General features: G+C 30.9%; 3 protein-coding genes across 4 annotated transcripts; 1 reads left to right on the plus strand and 2 right to left on the minus strand.

Annotated features, from left to right (window-relative positions):
- Positions 1 to 4,166: 4,166 nt before the first annotated feature.
- LOC107948287 (probable L-type lectin-domain containing receptor kinase S.5) lies at positions 4,167 to 6,580 on the plus strand. The gene has a single exon (XM_016882779.2). It carries the CDS (start codon positions 4,400 to 4,402, stop codon positions 6,371 to 6,373), a length of 1,974 nt encoding a protein of 657 aa, XP_016738268.1. The 5' UTR covers positions 4,167 to 4,399; the 3' UTR covers positions 6,374 to 6,580.
- Positions 6,581 to 7,300: 720 nt separating this feature from the next.
- Positions 7,301 to 12,510, minus strand: LOC107947789 (metal tolerance protein C2). 2 transcript variants are annotated; one of them, XM_016882312.2, is made up of 10 exons: positions 11,814 to 12,510; positions 10,433 to 10,541; positions 9,904 to 9,943; positions 9,170 to 9,246; positions 8,939 to 9,027; positions 8,318 to 8,387; positions 8,170 to 8,208; positions 7,866 to 8,016; positions 7,680 to 7,769; positions 7,301 to 7,588 (listed from the first exon to the last, which is right to left on the minus strand). In XM_016882312.2, the coding sequence occupies exons 1-10, from the start codon at positions 12,241 to 12,243 to the stop codon at positions 7,487 to 7,489; spliced, it is 1,197 nt and encodes a 398-aa protein (XP_016737801.2). In that variant the 5' UTR covers positions 12,244 to 12,510; the 3' UTR covers positions 7,301 to 7,486. The 2 variants fall into 2 exon arrangements, 1 of the variants encoding a protein (XP_016737801.2); XR_005927230.1 differs by lacking the exon at positions 7,301 to 7,588 and having other exon boundaries at positions 8,170 to 8,203; positions 11,814 to 12,404.
- A 2,171-nt stretch (positions 12,511 to 14,681) lies between these two features.
- Positions 14,682 to 16,214, minus strand: LOC107948286 (uncharacterized). Its single transcript, XM_016882778.2, has 2 exons — positions 15,606 to 16,214; positions 14,682 to 14,948 (listed from the first exon to the last, which is right to left on the minus strand). The coding sequence occupies exons 1-2, from the start codon at positions 15,984 to 15,986 to the stop codon at positions 14,859 to 14,861; spliced, it is 471 nt and encodes a 156-aa protein (XP_016738267.1). The 5' UTR covers positions 15,987 to 16,214; the 3' UTR covers positions 14,682 to 14,858.
- Between the last annotated feature and the right edge of the window lie 9,869 nt (positions 16,215 to 26,083).

The raw sequence follows: 26,083 nt of genomic DNA on the forward strand, positions 1-26,083 counted from the left end.
AATAATCCTAATAATTATCTTAATATTAATTATCCTAATAGAATAAAATAAAATAGAGTCTTCCAAAATAAAATCTCTTCTATTTGCTTTTAAGTCCTTGTGCCTTCCATGTTCGCACTTTTGGCACCATATTTGTCCCACGTTGCATATTGGCCCATTTAATCTCCAAATTGACGCTTTTTCCCTTGAATTTACTTTTCACCTCCAATTTAGTCCCTAAAAGATAAAAAGACATAAATAGCTCAAATTAGTAGGCTCAAGCTCAAAATAAACACATGATTAATATATAAAAACACGTCATTTTAGAGTATTATCAGGTATCCCTTTTTTTTCTGATTTGAAATTCTTTTAGTTGTTAATATTCATATTAAGAATTTTAATTTAGGGTTTTCATTAAATAATAAAAAATCTAATCTTTTATTTCTCATTATTGAATAAAAGAGATAGAGGAATGCAAAGAAGACATACCTGAACCATCCATTGAATCCATCTTTATGAAGTAGTCAATTTGATTTCAACTATTTTGATCTTAATAATAGTTTTTCCAATCAAATGAAAAAAAACCATTGAAAAAAAAGAAGAGACTGAAAAAAATTTAAAAAATTAAAAAGAAAAGATGAACAGATTTTTTAGTTAAGGTTTAGGTTTAAAAATTTTAATTAAATAAATTTTTAATTAAAAATCTATTTTCATCCCATTTAAAAATCTAAGTTGGCATCTAAAATCTAGTTGGACTGCGACGTAGGATTATGGCTAGAGAGATAACAGAACTTAACGGTAGAGGGATCACTTCGTAACAAAATAGTAACATAAGTGACTAAAACGTAACATTTCAAACATAAATGACTAAAATGTAACCTGAGGCAAACAAAAGTGACTATTTTTGTAAATTACCCATAATATTATATACAATATGTATTAGGCTATTATTAGTTTGGTTAATTCGATCAAATAAACATTATAAATTTATTTTTTTATATGTTTTATATTTCTTTTAACAAAAAAAACAAAACAAAACATATAAAATTCGATTACATATTTATAGAAAAAAATTGAAAAGAGTTCATAAAAATAATTATTTAATAAAAAATCAAGACCTTTGAAGGCTCTAAAAGGGGAATTCGACGGCACAAAAGTGTTGGGAAGAAACCGAACAACCGAAACAAAGCGAAAGCACAACCGGTGTTCTTTCTCTCCCTATAACTCCTGTCAAAAATTATGGCAAGCACAATAGCACAAGATATGTTCTCTAGCAACCTTAATCAACCACAAATCAACTAATGCAACCACAATAAAAATAAATAGAGACACCGGTATTTTTACGTGGAAAACCCCTCTAAATCAAGGGTAAAAGCCACGGGACTTTAGAGTCCGATAAAGAGCTCCACTATCATCAAATGTTCGGCTACAAGATCACAATATCAAGCCTACAACAAGCATCCAACTCCGACAAGGCTAACAATATGTAATCTTTAGCAAAAGAGAGAAAAATGAGAGAACATCACCAAAAAACGCAGCTGCTGAAAAATGGGTATTTCCGACGCTAAAAGACTCGGATGAAAAATCCGACCGTACAAAGTCAAGAACACCTTATCGCCTAGCTGCTGTCCAAAAATCAGCTCAATCGAACCACGGATGGACCTTCGATCGAAGAGTTGATCACTGCTGCACCAAGCTTGAAAACTGATTTTTCTATTCTCTCTTTTTCTCCAACGAGCTTCAATCTCACTCTCTGTTTCTCTCTGGATGTAATTGAGAATTTTGCTCTCAATTAAGAATGCTGCCCACTCCCACGTTAAAAGGCCAAAAAATTGGCTTTTGACAAAACCAAAAAGAAGGCAAAATATTGTGGCAGAAAATATGGGTTTTTCCCACATAGTGGGACCCATACCCAACAAAAAGGTATTCCCCTCGTGTGTTGCGACGCTTAATCTTTGATGAGTTAATCGAGCCAGTTCATGCTGAAGTTAATTATATGTGCTATCCCTTCTTGATTTTAGATTAAAAAATAAAACAAATTCATATAATTATTCAATCTGATTTTCTATCCATAAGATAATTATTTTTAAAATCAATTAATTCAATTAAATAATTTATACAATCCAATCTATTCACGTTAAAATTATAAATACTTTACAATCTATGCAAATTTAATTTAACTCCCTACATGAAATATAACTACAATGACTAATAATTTAATTCTCACTTTAAACCCATTATTTAATTAATTAAATAATACTCAAAAATTAAATTAATTTCTAAATAATCTATTAACTTCTTAAGAAATGAATTTATTATAAAGAGTGGCTCATATAATTTATTTATCATACATCATTTTCATTATAGATTCAATCAATTCTTATTATGCAATAAAGATGAAATTACGATGAGTTAACAGAATGATCGATCGGGCATATATAATTGGAGTTTAAATAATTTATAATTAAGTTTTGACTATTTTTCTATTAGTTATAAAATTATTTAGTTAAGGAGTCAATCGAGTAAAAGTTATAATTAATATCCTTATTATATACCATCATGAAAGCTAATCCGTAATCCTTTTAGATTAAAACCGTTCACCTAATTCAATTCATTTTATCTTATGGTCGCGATTGTATCTTCCGTGATAAAAATTATTATTACTTACAATCAATAATGATTAATCATTCATCCTAGACAAATGACTCATGACCATGTTCCATTTTCACAATCCACACAATGTCAACGAGAGATATTATTTACTTTTTATTCAAGCTATGAATTCTACTTTTGTAAGTTATGTCATGCCATACAAAAGTCATGCACTCAATATACTCAACATTCTACTTGCCCAACATACAAACATGATCATTCATTTATTTAGAATTAATGTAAGTCAGACTATTAACATCATAAGTGAATAAATCCATAAATTTAACTTGAGTCTAGTAAAATGTATTCTCAATTTAGACTATTTCTAATAGTCATACTTACTCTGATAGTGAACCGTTTCGCTAATCAAACTTATAAACTACATAACAATATATTATTATTAGAACCATTTGTTAAATTTAATCCTACAAACTATTAATATAAACTTTCTAACATGTAAAACTAAATCAATGGAAAGCACCAACTTTCTTCGTATTTTAATTCAATTAATTATGATCGTGAATTGAATTTTTTAAAATGATTGGTTTTTTTTTTTAGAATTACAAAAAAAAAGATAAAGCCCTAATAATGATGCAATTAATATGAGTCAAACTCAAACTACGCACCAAAACATTTTATAGATATCAGTCAAAATGATTTTTTTTAAGTTTGAAAATTGGCATTTGCAACGAAATTTGGAGGTTGATTAGAAGAAGAGTTGGTCGTCTTTACTTATTTATAGATTAATGAAACACGTGAATCCAATAAAGGGGTCAATATATGGCATTAACAATGAAAAAGACCCCAACAATTACGCGTTGTTTTGGGGCGGCCAGCAATCAAAATTTGAATGTGTTGATGAAAGGAAAAGGATGCCTTTATTCTTTGTCAATCAAGTCCTTAATTTTAGATATATCCTTGCACTGCATATATTCCTTTTTTAAATGCCCATCATTAACCACAAAAGTGCAAACTCCCATCATAACAAATATTAATGAATGAGTGGATTTATTTTTTAAAATTCATTAATAATAATAGTTAATTGAGTCTTAGTTCGATTGACATGTATATTATTGTTAATACAGGAAAATGTGAGTTCAAATGTATTGAAGTGCATTATCATTCTATTTATATGTTGAGGAGAGACTATGAGTAATTTTAAAATATTTATATTTTAGTATTGTTTAAATTTATGTTGTGTAAATTTATATATGATTAAAGATGATATTTTCTTATTAAAAAGTATTGTTTATTTTAAAAACATTAAATGCCCAAATTAAGATTTATCTGGAAGTTACTTTTATAAAAGTTAAATTTTTCGTTGATTGAGTTTTAACTCGATTGATATTGATATTATTATTAGTATAGGAAGATATGAGTTTAAACGCGTTAAAATACTTATCTCTATTTAATAATTTTAGAAAATGTGAACACATTTGAAAAAAAAATTAGCTGTAATTCAAAAAGTTGGGGGGATCTTTTTAAAGTATTTTGATATCTTCTAATTTTATTGAAGGAGTATAAAATTACATCTTAAATTAAAGGGAAAAATGAAATAAAGCCTTTTTTCTTCCTAGTGGAATACAGGTGACAAATAACAAGTGGTTTCCTTAAAGTCATAGAATCTCAAACTTCACCAAAGTTGCATTAAATTTCTAGGAAGTTACACCATCTATCTTGTCTTCATCCCTGAAATTAACCAAATTCTTATCCCAGAAAAATTCCTCCATTAATTTTCAGTGCAATCTCTCTTGAGCTCACATGCTATATGGCAACTTTGCCGATAGTCGACCTGCTGCTTCTGGCAATCATAATCGTAGTTTCTTGCATTAAAGTGCAGTGTTTTGATTTCAAGTTTTCAGATTTCGAAGAAGAGAACAGAAAAGATTTGTTGCTGAGTAAGAATTCAACTATTTTCAGAGATGCCATCCAAATCACACCTGATCTTAATGGTGATATTAAAAACACACCAGGCAGGGCATTCTATGGGAAGAAATTCAAGCTGTGGAGCAAAAAGAAAGGAAAAATAGCATCTTTCAACACAACTTTCGTTATTAATATCAGTAACAAAGATTCACCAGAGGTTGGGGAAGGTTTAGCCTTTGTGCTAAGTGCAGATTCTAATGTCCCACAGGAGAGCTTCGGCCAATGGCTCGGCATAGTCAATGCAACCACCAATGGAACCTCTCGAGCTAGGATCGTCGGCGTGGAGTTCGACACTAGGAAGAGTTATGAAGAAGAACCTGACGGTAACCATGTTGGCTTGGATATTAATAGCTGTTATTCAATTGAACAGCAATCATTGAGTGGCTATGGGATTAACCTTTCCATGGGGGTCGATGTACGGGCCGTTGTTCAATACGATGGCAAAAACATGATTGTTTTCGTTTCTAATGGAAGCGAGACCCAAAGTAGTAATCCAGTATTATCAGTGCCTGTGGATCTCTCCTCGTTTCTTCCTGAAACTGTTCATGTGGGATTCTCAGCTTCAACTGGAAACTTCACAGAGTTGAACTGTGTAAGAGCTTGGGAATTCCATGGTGATGATGTTGGGGATGATTCAAATCTATTGTGGGTTTGGATTGTTATCCCAATTCTCGTTCTGGGTTTGATTTTGGGGCTTGGGATTTATTGGAGGAGGAGATCCAAAAAGGATGATTTGGAAAGAGGGTATGCAAATATAGAAGCTCATATTAAGAGCTCTACTGCTCCAAGAAGGTTTAAACTAAAAGAACTGAAAAGAGCAACAGGCAATTTTAATCACAAAAACAAGCTTGGGAAAGGTGGATTTGGGACAGTTTACAAAGGGGTTTGGAAAGAAAAAGAAATAGCTGTGAAAAGGGTGTCCAAGAAATCACATCAAGGTAACCAAGAATTCATAGCTGAGGTTACCACAATTGGTAACTTAAACCACAAGAATCTTGTGAAGCTAATTGGATGGTGCTATGAGAACCGAGAACTCCTCCTTGTGTATGAATACATGCCGAATGGAAGCCTTGATAAGTTCATATTCTATGATGAGAAAACAGGGAAAGGTGAATCAAATCAACCAAATCTCAGTTGGGAAACTAGGCTCATCATTATACAAGGGGTGGCTGAGGCACTTGATTATCTTCACAATGGGTGTGAGAAAAGGGTGCTTCATCGGGACGTAAAATGTAGCAACATAATGTTGGATTCGGAGTTCAATGCTAAATTGGGAGATTTCGGATTGGCAAGAACGATTCAACAAAGAGAAAAAACGCACCATTCAACGATAGAGATCGCAGGCACTCCTGGTTATATGGCACCGGAAACATTTCTTATAAGCAGAGCGACGGTTGAAACCGATGTTTATTCGTATGGTGTGCTTCTCCTTGAAGTTGTATGTGGAAGGAAGCTTGGTAATCAGAGTGAGTTGAGTAATTATAACAACAGCATTGTGAATTGGCTATGGGAATATTATAGCAAAGGAAGGATTACAGATGCTGCGGATTCGAATTTGGATCGAGACTTTGCGGAAAAAGAAGTGGAATCCGCACTTATATTGGGTTTAGCCTGTTGCCATCCGAACCCACATTTCAGGCCATCAATGAAGACTGTTTCGGCGGTTCTTGCAGGGGAAATGGATCCACCACAGGTGCCACTAGAAAGGCCTTCATTTGTGTGGCCTGCAGTGCCCCCTGTTTTCACCGAGTCAGATTATTCTCTCACCGGATCCCAATCCCAATTCAGTACATTTTCTGAGGTCGATGGAAGATGATCCACCTTAGCTAATCACTGTTACTCAGTTCTGCAATATTACTATACCAGAATACTCCAACCTTTTCTTTTTGTCGATGGGGTACTTTTATTTTGTCATTATTATTCGATTATATCTCATCAAATGTTCAAATACAAATGTCTCCTTAACTTGTATATATCTTCATGTTCCCTTTTAGAAATCCATGTGCACAAGGATTTTCTTCAACTATCACTCTCATGTTTTCTATAGATGGACAAATTAATCCCTATATATTAAACTAAAGAGAAATAAATTGATCATTTCTGTTAAAATTTTCATCCATTTCTACTATTAAAACTTGGTGTAACTGATAGAATAACTACACAATTATTCGTGAAGTGTCGCATACACCTCATGCTATTAATTTTGTAACAGTAAAAATGAATGGATTTATAGAAAAGTAAAATATAATCCGACTCTTAACCTCCATAATATTTTTAGTGATAACAGTAAAATTGTCAAGAAAAATGATGAATAGTGGAAGAAAGTGACGCGGTTGATGACACAGGAAGTTGAGATAAGAACATTTTTTATATCTAAACTGCAACAGTCCTATTATTCTATCACATAATGTAGCTTCATCATTTCTTCTCTTTCCCCATCATAACTGTAAGATCATATATGATTAAAGGAATTGCAATACATACTTGTAAAACAGGGGAAGCTTCAGAATCCCGTACAAACATGTCAAGTTCAATTAACTATTATGATCTCACACAAGACAAAATTATACAAGGGTTATCATAAGCGAGTTGAAGCTCAATACATGCCATTGTTATAAACAGGAGTTGAGATAAGGAAAAATTGATGGCAAGACTTAAGTCCAAAACTAAAGCCAAATCTATGAGAAGAAAGAGAAAAACAAATAATAAAAGCCAACAGATGAAACCCCACAAAATTTCTTAATTAGAGAAATAATATAAATTAATATGAAATATTGCTTTTTGAACGGTCAATTTGACCCAAGAAGAAGATCCCCCCCTAGTCATAATCTTTCCATTTGGGATGACAAAATGACTACAATACAAGGTTCTTTTCCCATCACCAATCTCATAAATACAATGAAAAAACGAGCGTAAAGGGGGATAAAGTTCATGCATAATCAGTTTGCACTGTCAAATCATGCATTCCCAATTCATGGTACAAATTATGCGCATACTCTAGTATCCGCCGATCATCCATCTCTTTCTTCACCTGCTCAAAGTGTCGATAAGAAATGTAGCATTAAACATCCAACAATGGATTAAAAACATTTTGGAAAGGCATGAGATTAACAGTAAAATACCTGAAGTGAAAGGGATCCAACAACATGACCAGGCACTAGTTCCCAAAACCGAGCTTGAGAAACTTCTATAACATCTTCGTGGGACTTAATCTAAACAAGATAGAAAATTAAATTATAGATCACAAAAGAAAGGTGTGTATATTTGACAAGAAATTGCATAAAAATAGAGAAGGTAAAGGCAAACACCTGCCACCAGCATTTGGCCAAGGCTGAAGATGAAATATTGGGTGGTGCCATCTGAAGCAAGACACCACCACTAGCTTTAAATAGAGGCATGACAAGCATAAAGACTGCCACCGAAACTAGTCCCAAGCACAGAACTTCTGCATTATTAACGCTGCAAGATGGGGAAGAAAAATAAGACAAAATGAAGAAAGAACAAGGGGGAAAACAGAGGAACAAGCCAAGTTTTTGTTTGAAGGAGCAGAATAGTTGACATCTGGCTTGTTTCTTCACTAGCAGTTAATTTAAAATTGAAGCAAGAAATTACCCAAGAGAGAGAAACCAGGATGCCAATATCAAACCTGCACTGAGAAAAAAAAAAAGAAAAAAGAAAAACAAATGTTCAGAAGTTTAAGACAATTTACATGATGAGAGAAAAAAGTAATGCATATATAGAGACAGGACAACTGGCACACCTGCGAACGGAATCTGCAAGAACATGCAGGCAAACTGAGTGGTAATTCATATCTTCAGGTTTCCTGTATACTGCAAGAAAATATACATATAAGAAACACAAACAATCCCAAGCTCATATTTCAAATTGTGGCAATCATAACCTTATTAAGCTCTAGGTTCTCATATCATGATAAAACATATTGTAATGCTTTAAACATAACATAGTTGTGTCAGTTCGAACACTTCCACTGACAACAGATAAGCAAGCACACATACTAGCATGAACAAAAGCAAAGTGAAAAATCATACAGGCATGGCAAACATCTATCATCGCTGTATGTAACCCCACAATGTTTCTTCTTAGCATAAAGTTCACAATAAATTGATATCAGACTGAAGTCACTACTCTACACATTCATCAACCCCAAAACAAAGAGCACTACTTGCAACCCCCTTAACATCGTAAAAGCACTAAGCTGATGATGGTTTTTGCTAAAATTATTATTTGATATACACTTTAAAAAGCAATTGCATATGGCTGGGTCCATCTTCCTAAATTAAAAGTAAAAGGCTAATCCATTGCTCCATCCTGAACCTCATAAGCATTCTCATTTTAATTTCAAATGTAACATCTAACTTACCAAGATTGACTCGAGCATAATTTCTAAAGAACCAAACACCCATGAGATTCACCAAAAGATTTGTCACAGCCGAAACAATCAAATAATGTCTATAACCAACAAAAAGAAAAAAAAGTTAGTAAACATTTTTCAGTTTTTTTTTCCTTTTAATCATAAAAAAATTTAGATTAAATATCTAACAACTTACTAATATTTACCACCGTACTACCAATCAAGGGAATGATGACTTACTTGTGCTCTGATTCATCTTGGATAAAAGCGTGAAGTGCTTCCACAGCTAAGGAGAATGACAAGAACAATAGAAATAGCTGTCTAAACATGCAGCAAAATCAAAAATATCAAGATGTTAACCCATTTTATGTAAGTAAAACAGAATCAACAAAATAAAATTGCTGAAATATTTAAAAGAACTAGAACTATTTGTAAAGCAGAAGAGAACAAGAAACAGAAATCAATTATAATAGCTACATGGACTTGACAGCAGCTCAACAGAACAGTGCAAGCCAACAATTAAACTTATGACTTACCATTTCCCATGCAGTTTTAAATTATGAGTTATCATTTAATGTAGTTTCCTAATTTTGCATATATTGACTGTAAATATTTTTCACTTTTTCTATTACATCTTAAACAGTGAAGGTAAGCTTTGAGTGAAATAAAAGTATATTTTATCTAGCTTTTATATGGATTATCCAAAAGACAACAAATATCTAGTTCTACTATCAATTTAAACTTTGAAATTCAAATGTCGGAGATGGATGTCTATACCAACATGATTAATACCAAGTGATTTCTAGCAAACAGCAGCTGGGATTTTAAGGGACAATTTATCTCATCCTTTTCCTAAGTTATTGCACTTCAACTTCACTAAAATGAAACCATAACATAAACATGGTACAAACTGAGACTAAAACTTGAACGCAACATTTTGACAAAAAGAATGTTGCAAATAAACAAATACTTACAGCATTGGTGAAAGCAGACAATACTTCAAGTCTTTGGTACCTGATAATGAAATTTTTTACAGTTATTAGCATTCATGTAGAACTATCAATATAATCTCCAGAAAATAATTTGAAAAGGAAAATTTTCCTTTGTCATTTCATAAGTGATTTTGGGGGTTGGACGATATGCAATTGAGATGCCCTTTTTAGAGGAGAGATAATGACTACCAATTAAATTATGCCTTTGCCACAAATAACTGATGAAAAAGGAAAATAATAGATAACTGGGAAACAGCAAATGAATCAGTCAGGCCAGTGAATAATAGTGAATGTAACTGTGTTAACATTGGCTATGTGCTTGATAAAAGAAATAATCTTAGTAAGAGGCGTAACTTCAAGTAAAAAGCATATTTGAGAATAATTAAACTTAAATCAGAACCAAGGAAATAAATACTTTCTGGAAATTTTTAATAAGCTCAAGAACTCCAAGAAATACCAATAAACTGAACCAACGTTATCTCATGACATATTGAAACCTCTATGATCTCACCCATAAGTATAAACACTATCAGGCTTTCTCCGAGAAGCAGCCATTGCAAATAATGAAAACGTCAAGAGACCACAGCCAAATGTTAAATGAAAGGCATCAGATACCAGACCTGAAAAGACAAGCATAGAAACAAAATGATTAACAGAAAAAAACTGTAACTATAAAACGAGGAATCCTAAAAACCTGATACAAACTAAAATCAACAAGGAATTTTACTCAACCAGGGATGATATTTTCAAGCATTATACTCGATTTCACACAAAGAATTAAAGACATCAAATTCAAAGCAAATTGTTCAAAAAATAATAAAGAACAATTGAACACTTAGAAATAGGATCACAAAATTGTGAAGATAAAAGCATTTACAGCCATAAAGAATACATGCCATCCATAGTAATACTTTGGGATGTTTGGTTCACAGAATGCAAAATTACCTTGGGTAATGAGATTACTTGACATATTACCGGGTATTTTGCATTGCACTGATTGGTTTATTTGGGTAGAACTTAAGATTTTGCTATTTGATTGACAGGACGGAATGTAAGATTACCTAAAAGCATATTTTACTAAATTATCCTTATAGAATTTGCTTTCTTTTATTGTTTACTACACAAAGGTTGAAAGCTTATAGCATTCTATTTTACTAATAAATGAATGCATTTCTCTAATAAAATAATTTCAATTCTCTTTTCTCAAAAAAAAAAAAACTAGAATCAAGGAGTGATAAGCAATTAGGGTTTTCTTTAAACTAAAAGTGACAGGGAAAAGAAATAAGAAAAATATGTTCTTTTATTATTAAAACATGTTACTTGTTATGCTTTAAAAGCAAATTTGACCAAAATGACAAAAAAAATGGTAAATTGTTATAAAAGTAATATTTTGGACAGAATGCAATGGACAAAATGTAATATGATTAATAGCTCAAGCTCAGGATAATGTTTGAAATCCAAATGCAAGTACCCTGTTATGGAATCTCACATTACCCCAAGAATGTTACATTGCTTGAACCAAGCGCACCCATAGAATATGATCATTTTAGTTTATAGTCGACAATAAATTTTAAAATTGAAAAAGTGAGGGGAAAAAAATAAAAGTTTGCGTCAACACAGGTAGAAGCTTAGTTCAATTGCAAACTATCAAAACTAGGAAAGAAAATTATAGCTGAGAATGCTAAAAAGCAGTTAATTAGCGAGCAAATACCGTTATTACATAGAAATAGCATGTCCAATTGATACTTGAGCTGTTCTTTGTCCATATTTATTAGCCAAAACTCTTTCGTATACAAATAAATATCCTAATTTAATCACAAACCGATAAAACTACAATCACAATTTATGCATATAAATGCGAAAACCAAGCATAAAAGATATCAGAATCTCACCGATACGACCCGTAAAGAGCCCAATCGCCAACTCAGCCGTAGAATACGCCACATTAAGTGAAATCATAATCAGCAACCTCTTCATTTGGCGATTACCAGTTCTCATAGCCCGAAAAACCCAGAAAACCGAATCGAAAACCAAGAATTTATCAGCCGATCCTTTGGCATCGAAATTTCCTTCCGTTGAATGGTCAACAGAGTAAAACCCTGGGGGTATATCGATGCTTGAAACATTCCTCGATAAGAAAGGCTTGGAGGAACCATTGGAAAAGCTGGGCGTTTGAGGATCTCTCATCGACTGTTTAAACGATGATTGCCGCGAAAACGCGTAACGCCGATCGCTTGCGTTGCTGATTCCGAATTCGGCATTCCATGGATAAGGTGATTCGGGCTCCTGAGAGGAGTATTTGAAAGATTTGTTTTTCTCCATTTTTTTAAAAAAGAACAATAAAAACGATTTTTTTCCCTAAATGGGGGAAATTGAAATTAGTGCAAAATTTTAGGTATTCAGCGTTTTGCAATTGTTCGAATAAAAACGGAAGGGAAAGTCTGTTTTTTTCCGAAAAGAAGGACTTGGGAGGGGGGCGGATCGAAGTAAACGGAGGGATTAGGTTACACTACATTAATGCCTAGAGTAGCTAGAAATGAATGCTGGGACCACCACAGGATTCACAACTTGCGATCCTTGATTGGATCATCCAAAGGTAGTACCAATAGAGCTTATGATACATATTTTTACACGTTTTCTAACCAATTGGCTGCCTTAAAGGACCTGTTCACCAACTTAGGTTGGCTCCTTCAGTTTGGTAGACTTTGGTCAAGTGGAATTTAGATAATTATTTTTTTTGGGTAAATTGCACCTAAAGTGATTAAATTATTAATAAGTTTACATTTTGGTCACTCAAATGGTTATCAAATTATTCAAAAGTTTTTATTTAAATTATTGGGCTATTAAGTTTAAATCTAGCTAGTGAGCTCCAAGCAACAATTTGACAATCGGTACGATGAATCAATATCTATTGACCAATAAAATAACATACGTTAGATCTAAGTTGATCTAATAGTTAATGTTAGAGATTAAAGAAGAAAGTTGTTTAAATTTTTATTAACAGATTCACGATGTTCAAAAATATTTCATGAAAAAGAAATTGAACTATAGAAAAAAAGGGAATAGAAGCTTTCGATTGATATAGACGGTGTAAAGAGATAGAACCATGCAACAATAATTTTAACAGCCCAGTGGAATAATATAGTGACATTTTATAATTTTTTAAAATTTAGTGATCAATACATAAACTTAATTTAAAATATTATATTTTAATATATTATTAATAAATAAATAAATAGTAAAATATGCCATTGGGCTTGAAAATTTTTCAATTGGATTGCAGCCTGAATCGACTCCCAAGTTTGGAGAATAAAAGCGACTCAACATGTAGATTAAGAGATATTAAAGTTATTTGTGCATGATAAATAATTAAATGCTACTAGTAGGCTTTTATTTCAATTCAACTATATTTATGTATCTGGTTTATTTAATAATTTAAATTGGAATTCCGTTAAAAATAAAATAATTTATTGATAGCATATATATATAGAGGGTGTTTGGTAAACAGAGTTTTGGGTTTTTTCTAACTAATTTGGATATAAATGGAAGATTGAGTAGTCAAACCCTATAATTGCAGTATTCGGCGAATGAAGATTTGCAAAAGCTTGTTAAGCTAAAAACTCCAAAATAAAAAAAGATGGATTAGTAACTTTTTTCACAGTTGATTAGAAATGAGATATGTGAAATGATATATCTGACCATACTTGTTTAAAAATTACTCCTTTTGCCATATTCTCTTATCTTCATTTTCTCCTCCAAAGTCCAAAGTAAATTTTAAAAATATTCAATAATTAATTTCCATAATAAATGTTTTAATTCCTTGCTAATAGTCTTTTATTTCAATAATTTCACCCAATAAAAATTAAAGTATTATAAACAAATAAATACTTAACAATAAAATGTATCATGCCCTTATTTTTCATTTTACACATATCAGCTTTCAACTATAAATTAAGTTTTTACCAACCACTTTTAAATAAACAGTTAATAGAATCATTTAGTTAAACTAGCGATTGCAATCAGTAATTAGCCAATTGCTTTTAAATTTATTTGAATTCAAATTTTATTTAATAAATTTTTCTATTAAATATTACTAAAATATTTCTAAAATAATTAATGCTAATTCTTTTGTTTACTTAATTGATTCTTATGGTTTATGACATGTTGTGCGTATTTCTAAAATAATAAGTAATTTTGTTATTTGATATTATTTTTTTGAAAAAAACAACATTAAAGTATAATTTTATTTTATTTTACAAAATAATATTAAATATTAGTTGATATACTTCTTGACACAAACCCATCAATTTTAAATGAATTTCTAATAGGAAATTTAAACGTGGTGATTCTATGTAAAACTAGATTAATTGCAAAAGGGTTTACTCAAAAAACAATAATTTATCTAAGATATGATGTGATAAAAGAATTACAAAAATATGAAGTTGTATCAATTGATTATATGAAGTCAAAAGTGAATTTGGTCAACCCAACTCATACTATTGGGTTTGTATGGGTCATAACAAATCATTAGTTCATTTATTGAGCATGATAAAAATTGTGTCCCTCCTATAAAACATGTAAAGATAAGCAAAACTCTTCATCTTTTATGAATGGTGTAGTGAGATTTATGGCAAAACTTTTAGGGCAGTCATGAAATTCTAGGCCCATGCATGACTCTCTCCTTTGCTTAATATTTCTGGGTATTCCAGTTCTTGTTTTAGAAAAATTTGTTGAATCCTAAAAAATATGTTACAAGCGAATTATCCTTAAAAGACAATATCAAATACATATTATAATGTTCATAAATAAGATTGGTTTGGATATTAAACTAATTTTATTTTGTTGATAACAAAAATAAATAAATGAATAAAAAATATTAAAATAGTAATCGATATGGTTTGATGATGGCCAATATACAAATTGGTTAGCCTAAATTGCTAGACAACATCATTAATCAAACGCCTGTGCCTATTATAATGTTTCTCCATGAATACTTTGGAAGCTCCTTCTATGGTTTTGCGCCATGTCTGCATCCATAATTAAAACAAATTATTATTTTTTAAATATTATTATATTATATATGATACCAATGTAATTTATAGCAAATTATTTTATATACCATACAATAATGAAATTTATAACAAATTCAATTCAATTTCTCATTTTGGTCCCTTTACAATGTTAAATAGATTTTAATTTGATTTTTCTAATTTTACAAATGATTAAATTCTTAACTATTCTGATTAAATAAAGGCGAGAGTTATGATTTTTTTTAATTAGAAGAAAAGATGTTAACTATTTGAATTAAATAATATTATTTATATAAAAATAATAATACTATTATAAAGAGATAAAGCAATATTTAGTCTTTAAATTTATTAATTTTTTTCTAATTTAGTCTCTAAATTATTTTTTATCTATATTAGTCCTAAACTTGGGAAAAATTTTCACTTTTGTCTATGCGATGATGTGGCATTTTTAGGTGATGGTGGACAAAAAAAAAGTTAAAGGACCAAGTTGGAGAAATTTACCTAATTCAAGGACTACGTATTACTTTATCCCAATTATAAAAGAAGAGTGATCAAATTATACCAAATTACAGAAAAAACAGACTAAATCTTAAATTTAAGTAGAATATGGAGGGACCAAAACCATAAATTGACCAAGGGATTAACGAAGAGTACCTTCTCAATGGTGCCAAAGATGGACCTGTTCCTGATTTCCCTAGCTCTTATCTGCGACCTCCCGATCCCAAGTTGCTTAAGAAAAGTAGACCGGCGTGTGGCGGGGGGAGGAAGAAGCCATTTCCGCTCAACTAAGCCGGTGGTACCATTGTTGGAAGGACTCTCACAGTGACCTAATGATTCCCTTCTGGACCTGGGAAACCCACTCCTTTTCCGCCGTTTCACCACCATTACCCTTAACTCTTTCGTAAAAGCCGCCCCCTTATTACCTCCACCATCATCATCATCGAGCTCAGCGAACTTCCTCAGCAACTCATCAGACGATTTCTTAGTAACATGTTGAACTTGAACATCATTAGGATTAGCAGTAGCAGCTTCCATTGTTGAAATTTAGAGAGAGAGAGAGAGATTCGGTATAGATGAGAAAATGGCAGGAATATAAATGGAGAATGGGGAAGGAAAGGGATGCGGCGGGGGGAGGAAAAGGCTGGTTTTTTGTTGGTTTGTGGGGAAACAGCCAAATACAATGTGGGAAAATGGGAATGGACCGTTGGGGTTAGTGAAGAAATTAAGGATTGGAATAATTTATACAATATAGCCGTTAGGTTTAGGGGTGAAGGGAATTTGGGTTTGATATCTACTTATAACAAAAATAATCAATTTTCTTGAAAAAATGCGCTCCTCCCATGTTAGCTTGCCAGACAAACGGGGACCTGATTGAAATTTAACCACTTTTATTTAAATTATTAATCTCGACAGAAATCCACACATAAATGGGATGAAAGGACCCCCATGTAGGCCCTGACTAATTCCATCGACCTTGGTTAAATTAAAAGGTAAATTGGACATTTTTAATAAAAATTTTATCATTTTTATTGTTAAAAATTAGCGTTGTTAATAGAATAACTAAACAATTACATATGATATTGCCATATATGCCTCATTCTGACGTACAAAGACTCATTTTTAATTGAAAAATCAAATTGCTCTTTGATGTAATGTATATAGACTAACTTACCCATTTTCTAAGTAGAGGGACAAACTGTAATCCGACTCTTAATAAGTACTTTTACCTTTTTTATGTTCTATATTTAAGATTATCTCTACTAACAATAATGCTTTCAAGTTGGTAATATTATAGCACAAAATTTTTAAAAGGTAGAATATAATCATATACGTGACAAATTCTCGTAAACACTTAATTTTATTTAGATCCTTTTTTTCGAATTTCACTTGATATTTGAAAATGGTGAGCATCGATACCATGTTAATTTTGAAATTAAATAAAATAAATGAGTAGTTAAAAATGTCTCCAATTTAAAATGATTGGGTTTAATTACTATTTTCTTTTGGAATGGTGATTAAATTTTTTTGTCAAATATAAGTGTAACACAAATTTAAACTTGGTGTATCACATTCTACATATTTATCTATGTTATTTATAGTATATAGATTTTTTTCTATTTCGAAAAAAACATGATTTAAGAAAACAAAGAAAAGAAAAGGATAAAGTTGGTTTCGTGTTAAGATTACTGATATTCTTCATATTTAAAATACAAAGAAATCATTTTTAAGAAGGGACGAATACATGGAAAAAACTATACATACGAATATAGTACATGATTATTTGGTATTGTTTAAAATGTGGTAAGTAAAAGTGTTAATGTACCGGGCTCAAACGAATAAGGTTGTGTTCGTTTGTTTATTTTTGAAGTTGTTCAAGTTCATGTTCATGTTCATATTTGGTTCGTATTTGTTTAAATTTTTAAAATCATATTAAAACTCGGTTCGTTTATTATTTGGTGTGTTTAGGATTGATTCGTTTAGCGTTCGCAAATGTTAACTAAACAAACAAACAATAAAATTAAATAAAACAAAACCAACTAATTAATAAAACTTACATTTCAACATGAGAATTGTTGAGTTTTAAAGTTGAAGAAGGCATTTGTAATATCATAAAAAACTAAGTTGAAAAAAAGTTATTTGATCAATTCAAAACAAAACATATTACAAGAGAAGCAATTCAAAAAGATAACACCAAAAATGTTGTAGTAAAATCCAACTAGAAAAGTTGACAACATAAATAGCACATTCCTTTGCAATGAATTCAATGATACCAAATCCTGAAAACATCAAATAAAAAAATTCATGAGTTTCACCCATCAAATTCAATAAGGCAACAACATACAAACCTTTTGTTTGATCCATTATTCTTATTATTATTTATTAAAGAAAATAAGGTTATAGAAGGTACAATTAGTTAAAATGTAAAATTTCCTTACAAAGATAATCATATCAAAAAAGTTAAAAATATATTCATACAAAGTTACTGGACAAGCACCAAATCAAGTTAAAATGCTCACTAACTTCTCATTAATACCACCCAAAATGTACATACCCCAAAATTAAGTATCTTTAAAATTCTTCAAAATTCTAACTTCAAAGTAAAGAAATCTCTTTAATTTCTACTTTGCTCTACATAATAAATTAAAATTAGATGACCAAATTAAATAATATTTCAAATATTAAATAAATCGAACAAAGACTTGAAAATTACTCACATTGAATTTCTTTTTCAAACCATAAAAGTTTTGATACTAATCGAAACCATAAAGTAACATTTGCACCGTATTAGTTCCTAAAGAAGAACGGTATGTATCAATCACTCTACCACCAGCACTAAAAGTAGATTTTGAAGCCACTGTGTTAATAGGAATAGACAAGATTTCACAAGCTATTTTTGATAAAATTCGAAACTTAAGGTTGTTAAACTTTCACCACTCTAAAGCATCAAAATCACCACAGTTTTCCTTACAAATGAACACTCATTCTTCCAAGTATATATCTAGTTCAGACTTAACATTGTCAACTGTGTCAACACTCCTAATATATCTCTCAAACTTGGATCTCTCAATCATAACTTTTCCTTTGCCTATTCTACTAGTGGTAGAAGCATTGCTGACACCACTTTCTTGCACATCATTTTCCATTGATGTACCAACATTAGCTGTTGCATATTCATCCACATATTCCTGATAAAGTTCATATAGACTATCACGCATAATGCGAATTTATCTAGGAGCTTCCTCTTTAGAATAAATAACATGAAAACTAAACTCAATTAATTACATCTTATTCCTAGGATCTAGTATAGCAATAATAGAAATCTACAAATTGAATTCACCCCAATATTTATCAAATTTTCTTTGTATTTTATCAACCATTTGTCTCATTCTAAGTTCCTCACTCAAAGATTTCTCCATCAATAACTCTTTGATACTCCAAATGTCAAGAAAAAACAAATTTGAAGTTGGATATTCAGAACCTAATATTTATAAAGGAACTACCATGTATCAAATTAAGTAACATAAATGAAAATTAAGAAATAGTGAAATAAAACTAAATATATTTAAATTGTTTACCTGGGATAATGTTAGCAACTTCATTAAAAAGTGCTAAGAAATAACAAACTTCTTCAACCCTCACCCAATCTTCATACTTAGCAAATACTTATAACTTGCATCTCATTGAACATATCGCGGAAATACATCCTTAAACTCCAATACACATGACAACATAGCATAAGTTGCATTCCATCGTGTACAACAATTTAAAATCAACCTTTTATTTGGCAACTGAAGTTGTTTAACAATATCACTGAACATAGTCAAATGCACTGTGGATGCTTTGATATGCTTCACACTTTCTCTTACATTAACAATTATGTTTTCAATTTCGGAATGACCATCATGCACCAATAGATTCAAGATGTGTGCGCAACAACGGACATGAAACAATTTCCCATTCAAAGGAAGCCTTTTATGAAATGAAAGACTATCTTTCAACATTGCTACAACTGCATCATTATAAGAAGCATTGTTTACGGAAATTGAGCATACTTTTCCTTCAATACCGCAGTCTTGTAAGCACTTGTACAATGCGTCATATACAACAAGTCCAAATGCGGAGGAGGCACATCAACAAATTTTAAAACTCTTTTTTGTAAATTTCAATCTGAGTCCACAAAATGAGCTGTCAAGACCATGTATTTAATCTTTTAACCCAACTTCTGTATATCAGTTTTAATGCTAATCGTATCTACTATCTTCAACAACCTATTTAACCTCTTCTTTTCAACCTCGTAACTTGTCCAACAATCAATTTTGGCCGTAGCACGAGAAATTCTTACATAGTGAAGACTTGCAGTTTTCATCAACAAAGTGAAAAACTCACACTCAGTAATGAACCAATATCATGTGAGAAACAACTTCCCTGATCTTAGCTTGGTCATATTTCCAAGTCTGGATACCACTCGCATTGTCAAATCTAGGTGCTTGCGGTGGTAGAAAAAGATTGTCTTGTCCCTTTAAAGATACCTGACGTTTCACACAACCATCTAAATGTCTTTTATATTGTGTAGTTGTACCATCCTTGTTTATGGCAAGTTTAATCTTGCAGTGATTACATTGCACTTTTTTAGTCCATCAACAAGCTTAACTACGATCAGTTCTTGCCACACAATTGATGTATTCTTTCTATTTCTCCTCGTATAAGTGGCAACTTCAATATCATCCAAACACTCAGCCTCCTCAAGGGTTGGTCTTTCAAGAGTAGTATCCCGAGCACTGGAAATTTTTATTTGCTTCAATGACAGCTATCAGTGATGAAGAATCAATACACGAATAGGAATAATGGCCTTGTTCCAAGTTATAAGACATACCTAAAAATTAAAACTTAAATAATTATTAATGGATAACACCAAATCTAATAAATAAGCTCTATAAAAGTAATAAAACATATAGGCTAAACACCATTTCAAATAGTTTTCTTTTACCATTAATAATATTAAATATCTTTAAAAAATATCAAAGTATGAACCACAACAATGTGCACCAGGTTTAAAGCAATATCTCATAAAGTTAAATTTGGAGATAATTATAGCAAAATAATAGTTACGAAATTATAATTCCAACTTGAAATGTCTCAACATTAATTTATACTAAAATAAATTGATTAAACAAGATAAATGAGAATGGTATACCACAAATAAAGATTTGAAAATGTCTCTCCTGAACTCTTTGTGGTCTCCTCGAACATCATTTTTGGAGAGATTGTTAGAAAGAGTCGGGCCTTAGGAGGATATGCATATTGCTACTATATGAAACAAAAAAAAAGGAAAAGAAAACTCTCTTGCATACTATTGGGAAATAAAAATCGAGACAACTAATAAAGTTGAATGATGAAATCTATCAAGAGATGCAACAAATTCTTGAGTTGAAGATGAAATTAAGTTGAATCCAAGTTGAATCGGTTTTGACTTCTCACTTTCTTGTTTTTGGCCGAGAAAGAAAGTAAAGTAAAAAGGAAAGAGATTCACACAAAATTAAAAAAATCAAAATGCACCGTACGCCTGAACATTTAGTGAAACTTTATCAAGCATCTATTAAAGGGAAGAAAAATAATATTGAGACAAATTTTATATCCAAAAATGATAAAATGGAGGCAAAAAAGGAGGGTGATGTAATTCATGACCTTAATGAGATAACTCACCTTGATGTGACAGATTTCTTTGAGAATCATTAGAAGAGTTAGTGTTATTTTAGCATTTTATATTATTTTTAAGTATGTTTCATTTCCTTGCATAAGTAATAAGTTGGTGTTATTGTGTTATTTTAAATATGTTCATTTTCTTGATTCAAAAAAAAGAGTATGTGTATTTATTTTACTTATTTTGCAAGTTATACATATTCATCAAATATTTGCAACATTTCTAATGTTATATTTTTTTTATTTTTATGAAGAATATGAATGATCAACAAAATTTTGTTAGATCAAAAATCAATGGAGACATATGTCTTGCTAACAGTGCTACAACACATATGATACTTAAAGAGAAAAAATATTTTTCTCATTTAACAATAAGTGATGTTCATATTGATACAATCTCGGGTAGTTCAAAACTTATTGAAGGCTCCGGAAGAGCAATTTATTTATTACTCTGTAGCTGGCCCATTTTGCCCGGGGCCCAAAACCAGAAACATAACCCAAAAACAATTAAAACCAAAATAAACTAAACAGTCCACAATATATTAACGGCTCAAACACGACAAAAATATAGGCCCAAAAATAAAAACTCTAACCCAATTTCTTTAGCCCACAACCTTAACTTTCAGAAAAGAAAAAAAGGAGAAAAAGAAACCCTAGCCGTATGCCTCTGCCACTACCGCCGTACGCCTCTGACATCTCTGCCACCTGTAAAGAGGAACCAGCACGCAACGCCTGCAAAATGAAAAGGAAAAAGTTGACAACATAAAACAGTAGCAAATAGTACAAAACATAATAATAATAATAATAATAATAATATATTGTATCAATTTCAACTATAAAAAGCCATCACCAAGTCAATGTAATTCTTTACACACAAAATCGAATAAAAAAGATCAGTAAGATTTAAAAGAAAAGAACTAGGTATTTTCCTTGGTTTCAAATTCCATTTTATTTTTTATTTTCGCAAAATATATATATACTAAGAAAAAAGGGCCTTTACCTCTGTTCTAGCTATTCATCCTTCTGTTTTGAAAGCATACCCATTAAGTACTCCGATGATTGTATGATCGTTAGATGTGAATAAATATCAATTTCGTCCTTGCAAGAATGCTGAAGAGTTTCTTGGTCCTGAAGTACCATATTTAAATGCCATAGGGGCATTGATGTATCTTACAAACAACATAAAACCTGATATAGCTTTCGCTGTAAACTTGTTAGCAAGATTCAATTCTTCTCCAACATATAAACATTGGAATAAAATAAAACATGTATTTAGATATCTTAGAGGGGCTATTGATATGGGGTTATTTTATTCAAATGATTCAAAATCCCTATTAGTCGGCTATGCTAATGCTGGATTCTTACCGGATCCACATAAAGGTTGATCTCAAACAATGTATTTATTTGCATGTGGGGATACTGCCATATTATGGTGATCAACAAAGCAAACATTAGCTCCTGCTTCTTTAAATCATGCAGAAATATTTACAATACATGAGGCAAGTCGAGAGTGTGTTTGGTTAAGGTTATTGACCCAACATATCCAAAAGGTATGTAATTTGTCTTTATAGGAAAAAATGTCAACTATCTTATACAAAGATAATGCATCATGTATAGCTCAATTGAAGGGTGGCTATATCAAAGGTGACAGAACGAAACATATTTCACCAAAATTATTCTTCACCCATGATCTTGAGAAAAGAGGTGATATAAATGTTCAACAAATTCATTCTAGTGAGAATTTAGCAAATCTTTTTACTAAGGCATTGCCAACTTTAACATTCGAAAGACTACTAAACAAGATTGGAATGCGTCGACTCAAAGATGTAATGTAATGTTACCATCAGAGAGAGTTTAAAAACAAGTTGTACTCTTTTCCTTTAATCAAGATTTTGCCCATTGGGTTTTTTTGGTAAATGTTTTTAACGAGATAGCTTGTAATAGAAGATTAGGGGTGTTCAGTCGGTTAACCCCCGAAATACAGTTAACCAAATTAACCGACCCTTTAAAAATTTTAACCATTAACCGAATCGAAATTTTTTCAAAAAAAATTAAATGAATCGAAATTTTTTTGGTTAATTCGGTCGGTTAGCCGAATTAACCGAAAATTATACATTTTTAACCGACCGAATTAACCGAAAATTATATTTTTTTTATTTTTGGTTAAAATAAGTATAAAAATTAACCGAATTACAAAAAAACAAAAGCAAAAAATGAAAAAGGGCTCAACTAACCCAAAAAATGACAACATTTACTATTGTTAAAAGGTGGCCACAAACAACAGTATGCAAGAAATCCGGATGAAATGCAGCATCATTCAAATGTCTATGATGTTATCCAGATGAAGTACTCTGAGTATTGTAAAATTTAAATTTTTTAATTTCATAAGTCTAGCTCTAATTGATCCATTACCTTAAAATGTGTATACTGTACTTGCATTTAGGAAATGCATATAGGTTTAATATTTTATTTTATTTTTATTTAGGTTTATCCTATTCTTCGCATGCTGCTATAATTTATTTTCAATAAATTACGAATGGCTATTTTCATGGAGCAGACTGTAGAGCTAAAGTTTGAATTTATTAGGCATGTCCAATTGAAAAGAGGGAGCAACAATATTGAAAGAATCTATAAGAAATACCTACATTTGGGAGAAGGAAGGGAGAAACAGAGAAAGCATCAATTCAGTACAGGTAACAGAGCTGCTTCGGCGACAACACCAGCAGCCAGCCGTAGCTCCAGCTATGATACTTTCTGGTTTCTACAAAATACACAAAAGATTTTGAAGGTTTTGAAAGTTTTGGGAGATTTCAATTAAGGATTTGAAACTTAAAAGGTTAGGGATTTTTTTTTTGTAGTCTGTGGACTGTGTGTGTGAGTGTGTCTATGTTTTAGTTTTACTAGACTTTTACTTTTACTTTTAGATTTTTATTTTTATTTATTAAATTATTTGTAATTTTTATGATTTGGTTGAATAATTAGGTTGGGTAATAGGGTTGGGTTGAGTACTTGAGTTTATATATATTAGATTGAATTTATGTTGGATTAGGTTTGAGTAAATAGTAAGTTATTTATATATTATGCTTTTATTTATTAATTTTTTTAATCGAAAAAATTCGGTTAACAGACCGGTTTCGAACCGAATTAACTGTTAACTGAAAATTCAAAAAATTATTAATCGACCCCCAATTAAATTAATTTGGTTAACCGACTGATTAACCAAATTCGGTCGGTTAACTGAATTTTTTCTATTTTACTCGAATTTTGCACACTCCTATAAAAGATTGTGTACTATTTTTCCTTCATTAGGTTTTTTATCCCACAGGGTTTTTCCTAATAAAATTTTAACGAAGCACATTATCTACTGATGGCCATCCAAGGAGGAGTGTTATGAATAACTTTAAGTGGATATCCATCATGATAAAGATAAAATTTTAATATACTTTAAATTGTAATAGTTATTAGAATTAGATCTATATTTCTTTTATACTTCTTATCCCTATAAATAGAGACTCTGATGAAACATTGTAATTATCCATTTTGATCAATAAAGTTCATTCCCTGTTGCTTTCATATTTTCTTTATTCTTTATTCTCTCAATCTCTCTTTATTTTATAACAAGAATAATTTAATTGCAATTTTAGTCATAAAGAAAGAAAGCTAATGACAGCTAAGGCTTTTTTAAATTATATTTTTAGTTTCTCATTACTTTTTAAGTTTTATATTATTTTTTTTTCAATCGAGTAAAGCATTTAGAGCACACTGCCCATAACTTGTTTTGTGAAATTATCAATAGTGATTGCAAATATAATATATATTTCCAAGATTAATGAGTTGAAATTCAAATATAAAAATAGAGGGAGATATTATTTTAATATTTTTATAAGAAAATATCATTAATAAATAAATGAGTCAATAAACGAGTTTGTTTGTGAACATAAACGAGCCGAACATATCTTTGTTCGTGTTCGTTTGTTTATTAAACGAATATAAATTTTTTTCATACTCGTTTATTTAGCATAATAAACGAACGCTATACGAACAATTCATTAAACGTTTTGTTCATTTACACCCCAAGTGATAAGATGGGATTCTCTTTTTTGTGTTTTCGAAGAAAAAAGAATAGGGCTAAGATGGATGAGTAAGTAGAAAATACTAAAGGGTGATTGTTGGCGTAAATTGCTTGAAAATAGAATGTTACACTATATGTTGCAACAGTGCTTGTAACATTATGGGTAATTCAAGTTTTCTTTATTATTGATAATTTTGACTTGTAATCTTTGGAGTTTTATCTTTCACTGGTTGCAAACTTAAATAATTTAATTTTAAAAATGAAAAATAGATGAAGTCAATCTAGTATTTATGGGATTGAGATTGACTAAAGTGACGAAGGGATTAACCTTTTTCTATTTTCATCATTCTTATCTACCACCTTGATTCCGGTAATGTAAAGTGGATTATCCTATATTAGTTAAGAAAAGGTTATTAAGAGAGTTTAAATATAGTGAGGCTAAAGACTCAACATATACGTGCCTTAAATGCTTTTGTCGTTGCCTACTTAATTCGTGTTAATATGTATCGTATATGTGCTTCTTTTTTGATAAAATTATATCTTTTAAATAAATTATTTTCAAAAAAAATTCCCTTGCCTGATTAGTTTCCGTTGCATATTTTTCGGAAACTTACATTATAAATTTACCATTTTACCCCTTTGATAAATCTCATGTATAGCAAGTCATTATACTCATTTTGAAGCAGGCAAAACAACTTTTTCTATCATTCTCCTTTTTTTCAGCTCGTCTGTTTTCTTTTTAGCAGTAAATTTTTTTCCTTTTTATTTTCGAAAAAAATAATATCAATTATGTTTCACCTATTTATCAATTTTAAACCACAATTCCTTGAATGTAAAATAAAAAATATCACCTAATTGT

Source organism: Gossypium hirsutum, chromosome A01, assembly GCF_007990345.1.
Source record: "Gossypium hirsutum isolate 1008001.06 chromosome A01, Gossypium_hirsutum_v2.1, whole genome shotgun sequence".
In the NCBI taxonomy this organism is placed as follows: Eukaryota; Viridiplantae; Streptophyta; class Magnoliopsida; order Malvales; family Malvaceae; genus Gossypium; species Gossypium hirsutum.

Coding starts and splice junctions, on each gene's coding strand:
- LOC107948287 (XM_016882779.2), top strand. CDS start 4,400: ATGGCAACTTTGCCGATAGTCGACCTGCTGCTTCTGGCAATCATAATC.
- LOC107947789 (XM_016882312.2), bottom strand. CDS start 12,243: ATGGAGAAAAACAAATCTTTCAAATACTCCTCTCAGGAGCCCGAATCA. Junction 9,247..9,903: donor TGTCTGCTTTCACCAATGCT/GTAAGTATTTGT, acceptor ATGTTTAGACAG/CTATTTCTATTGTTCTTGTC. Junction 8,388..8,938: donor TTATGCTCGAGTCAATCTTG/GTAAGTTAGATG, acceptor ATTTTCTTGCAG/TATACAGGAAACCTGAAGAT.
- LOC107948286 (XM_016882778.2), bottom strand. CDS start 15,986: ATGGAAGCTGCTACTGCTAATCCTAATGATGTTCAAGTTCAACATGTT. Junction 14,949..15,605: donor TCTTTGGCACCATTGAGAAG/GTACTCTTCGTT, acceptor TTATGGATGCAG/ACATGGCGCAAAACCATAGA.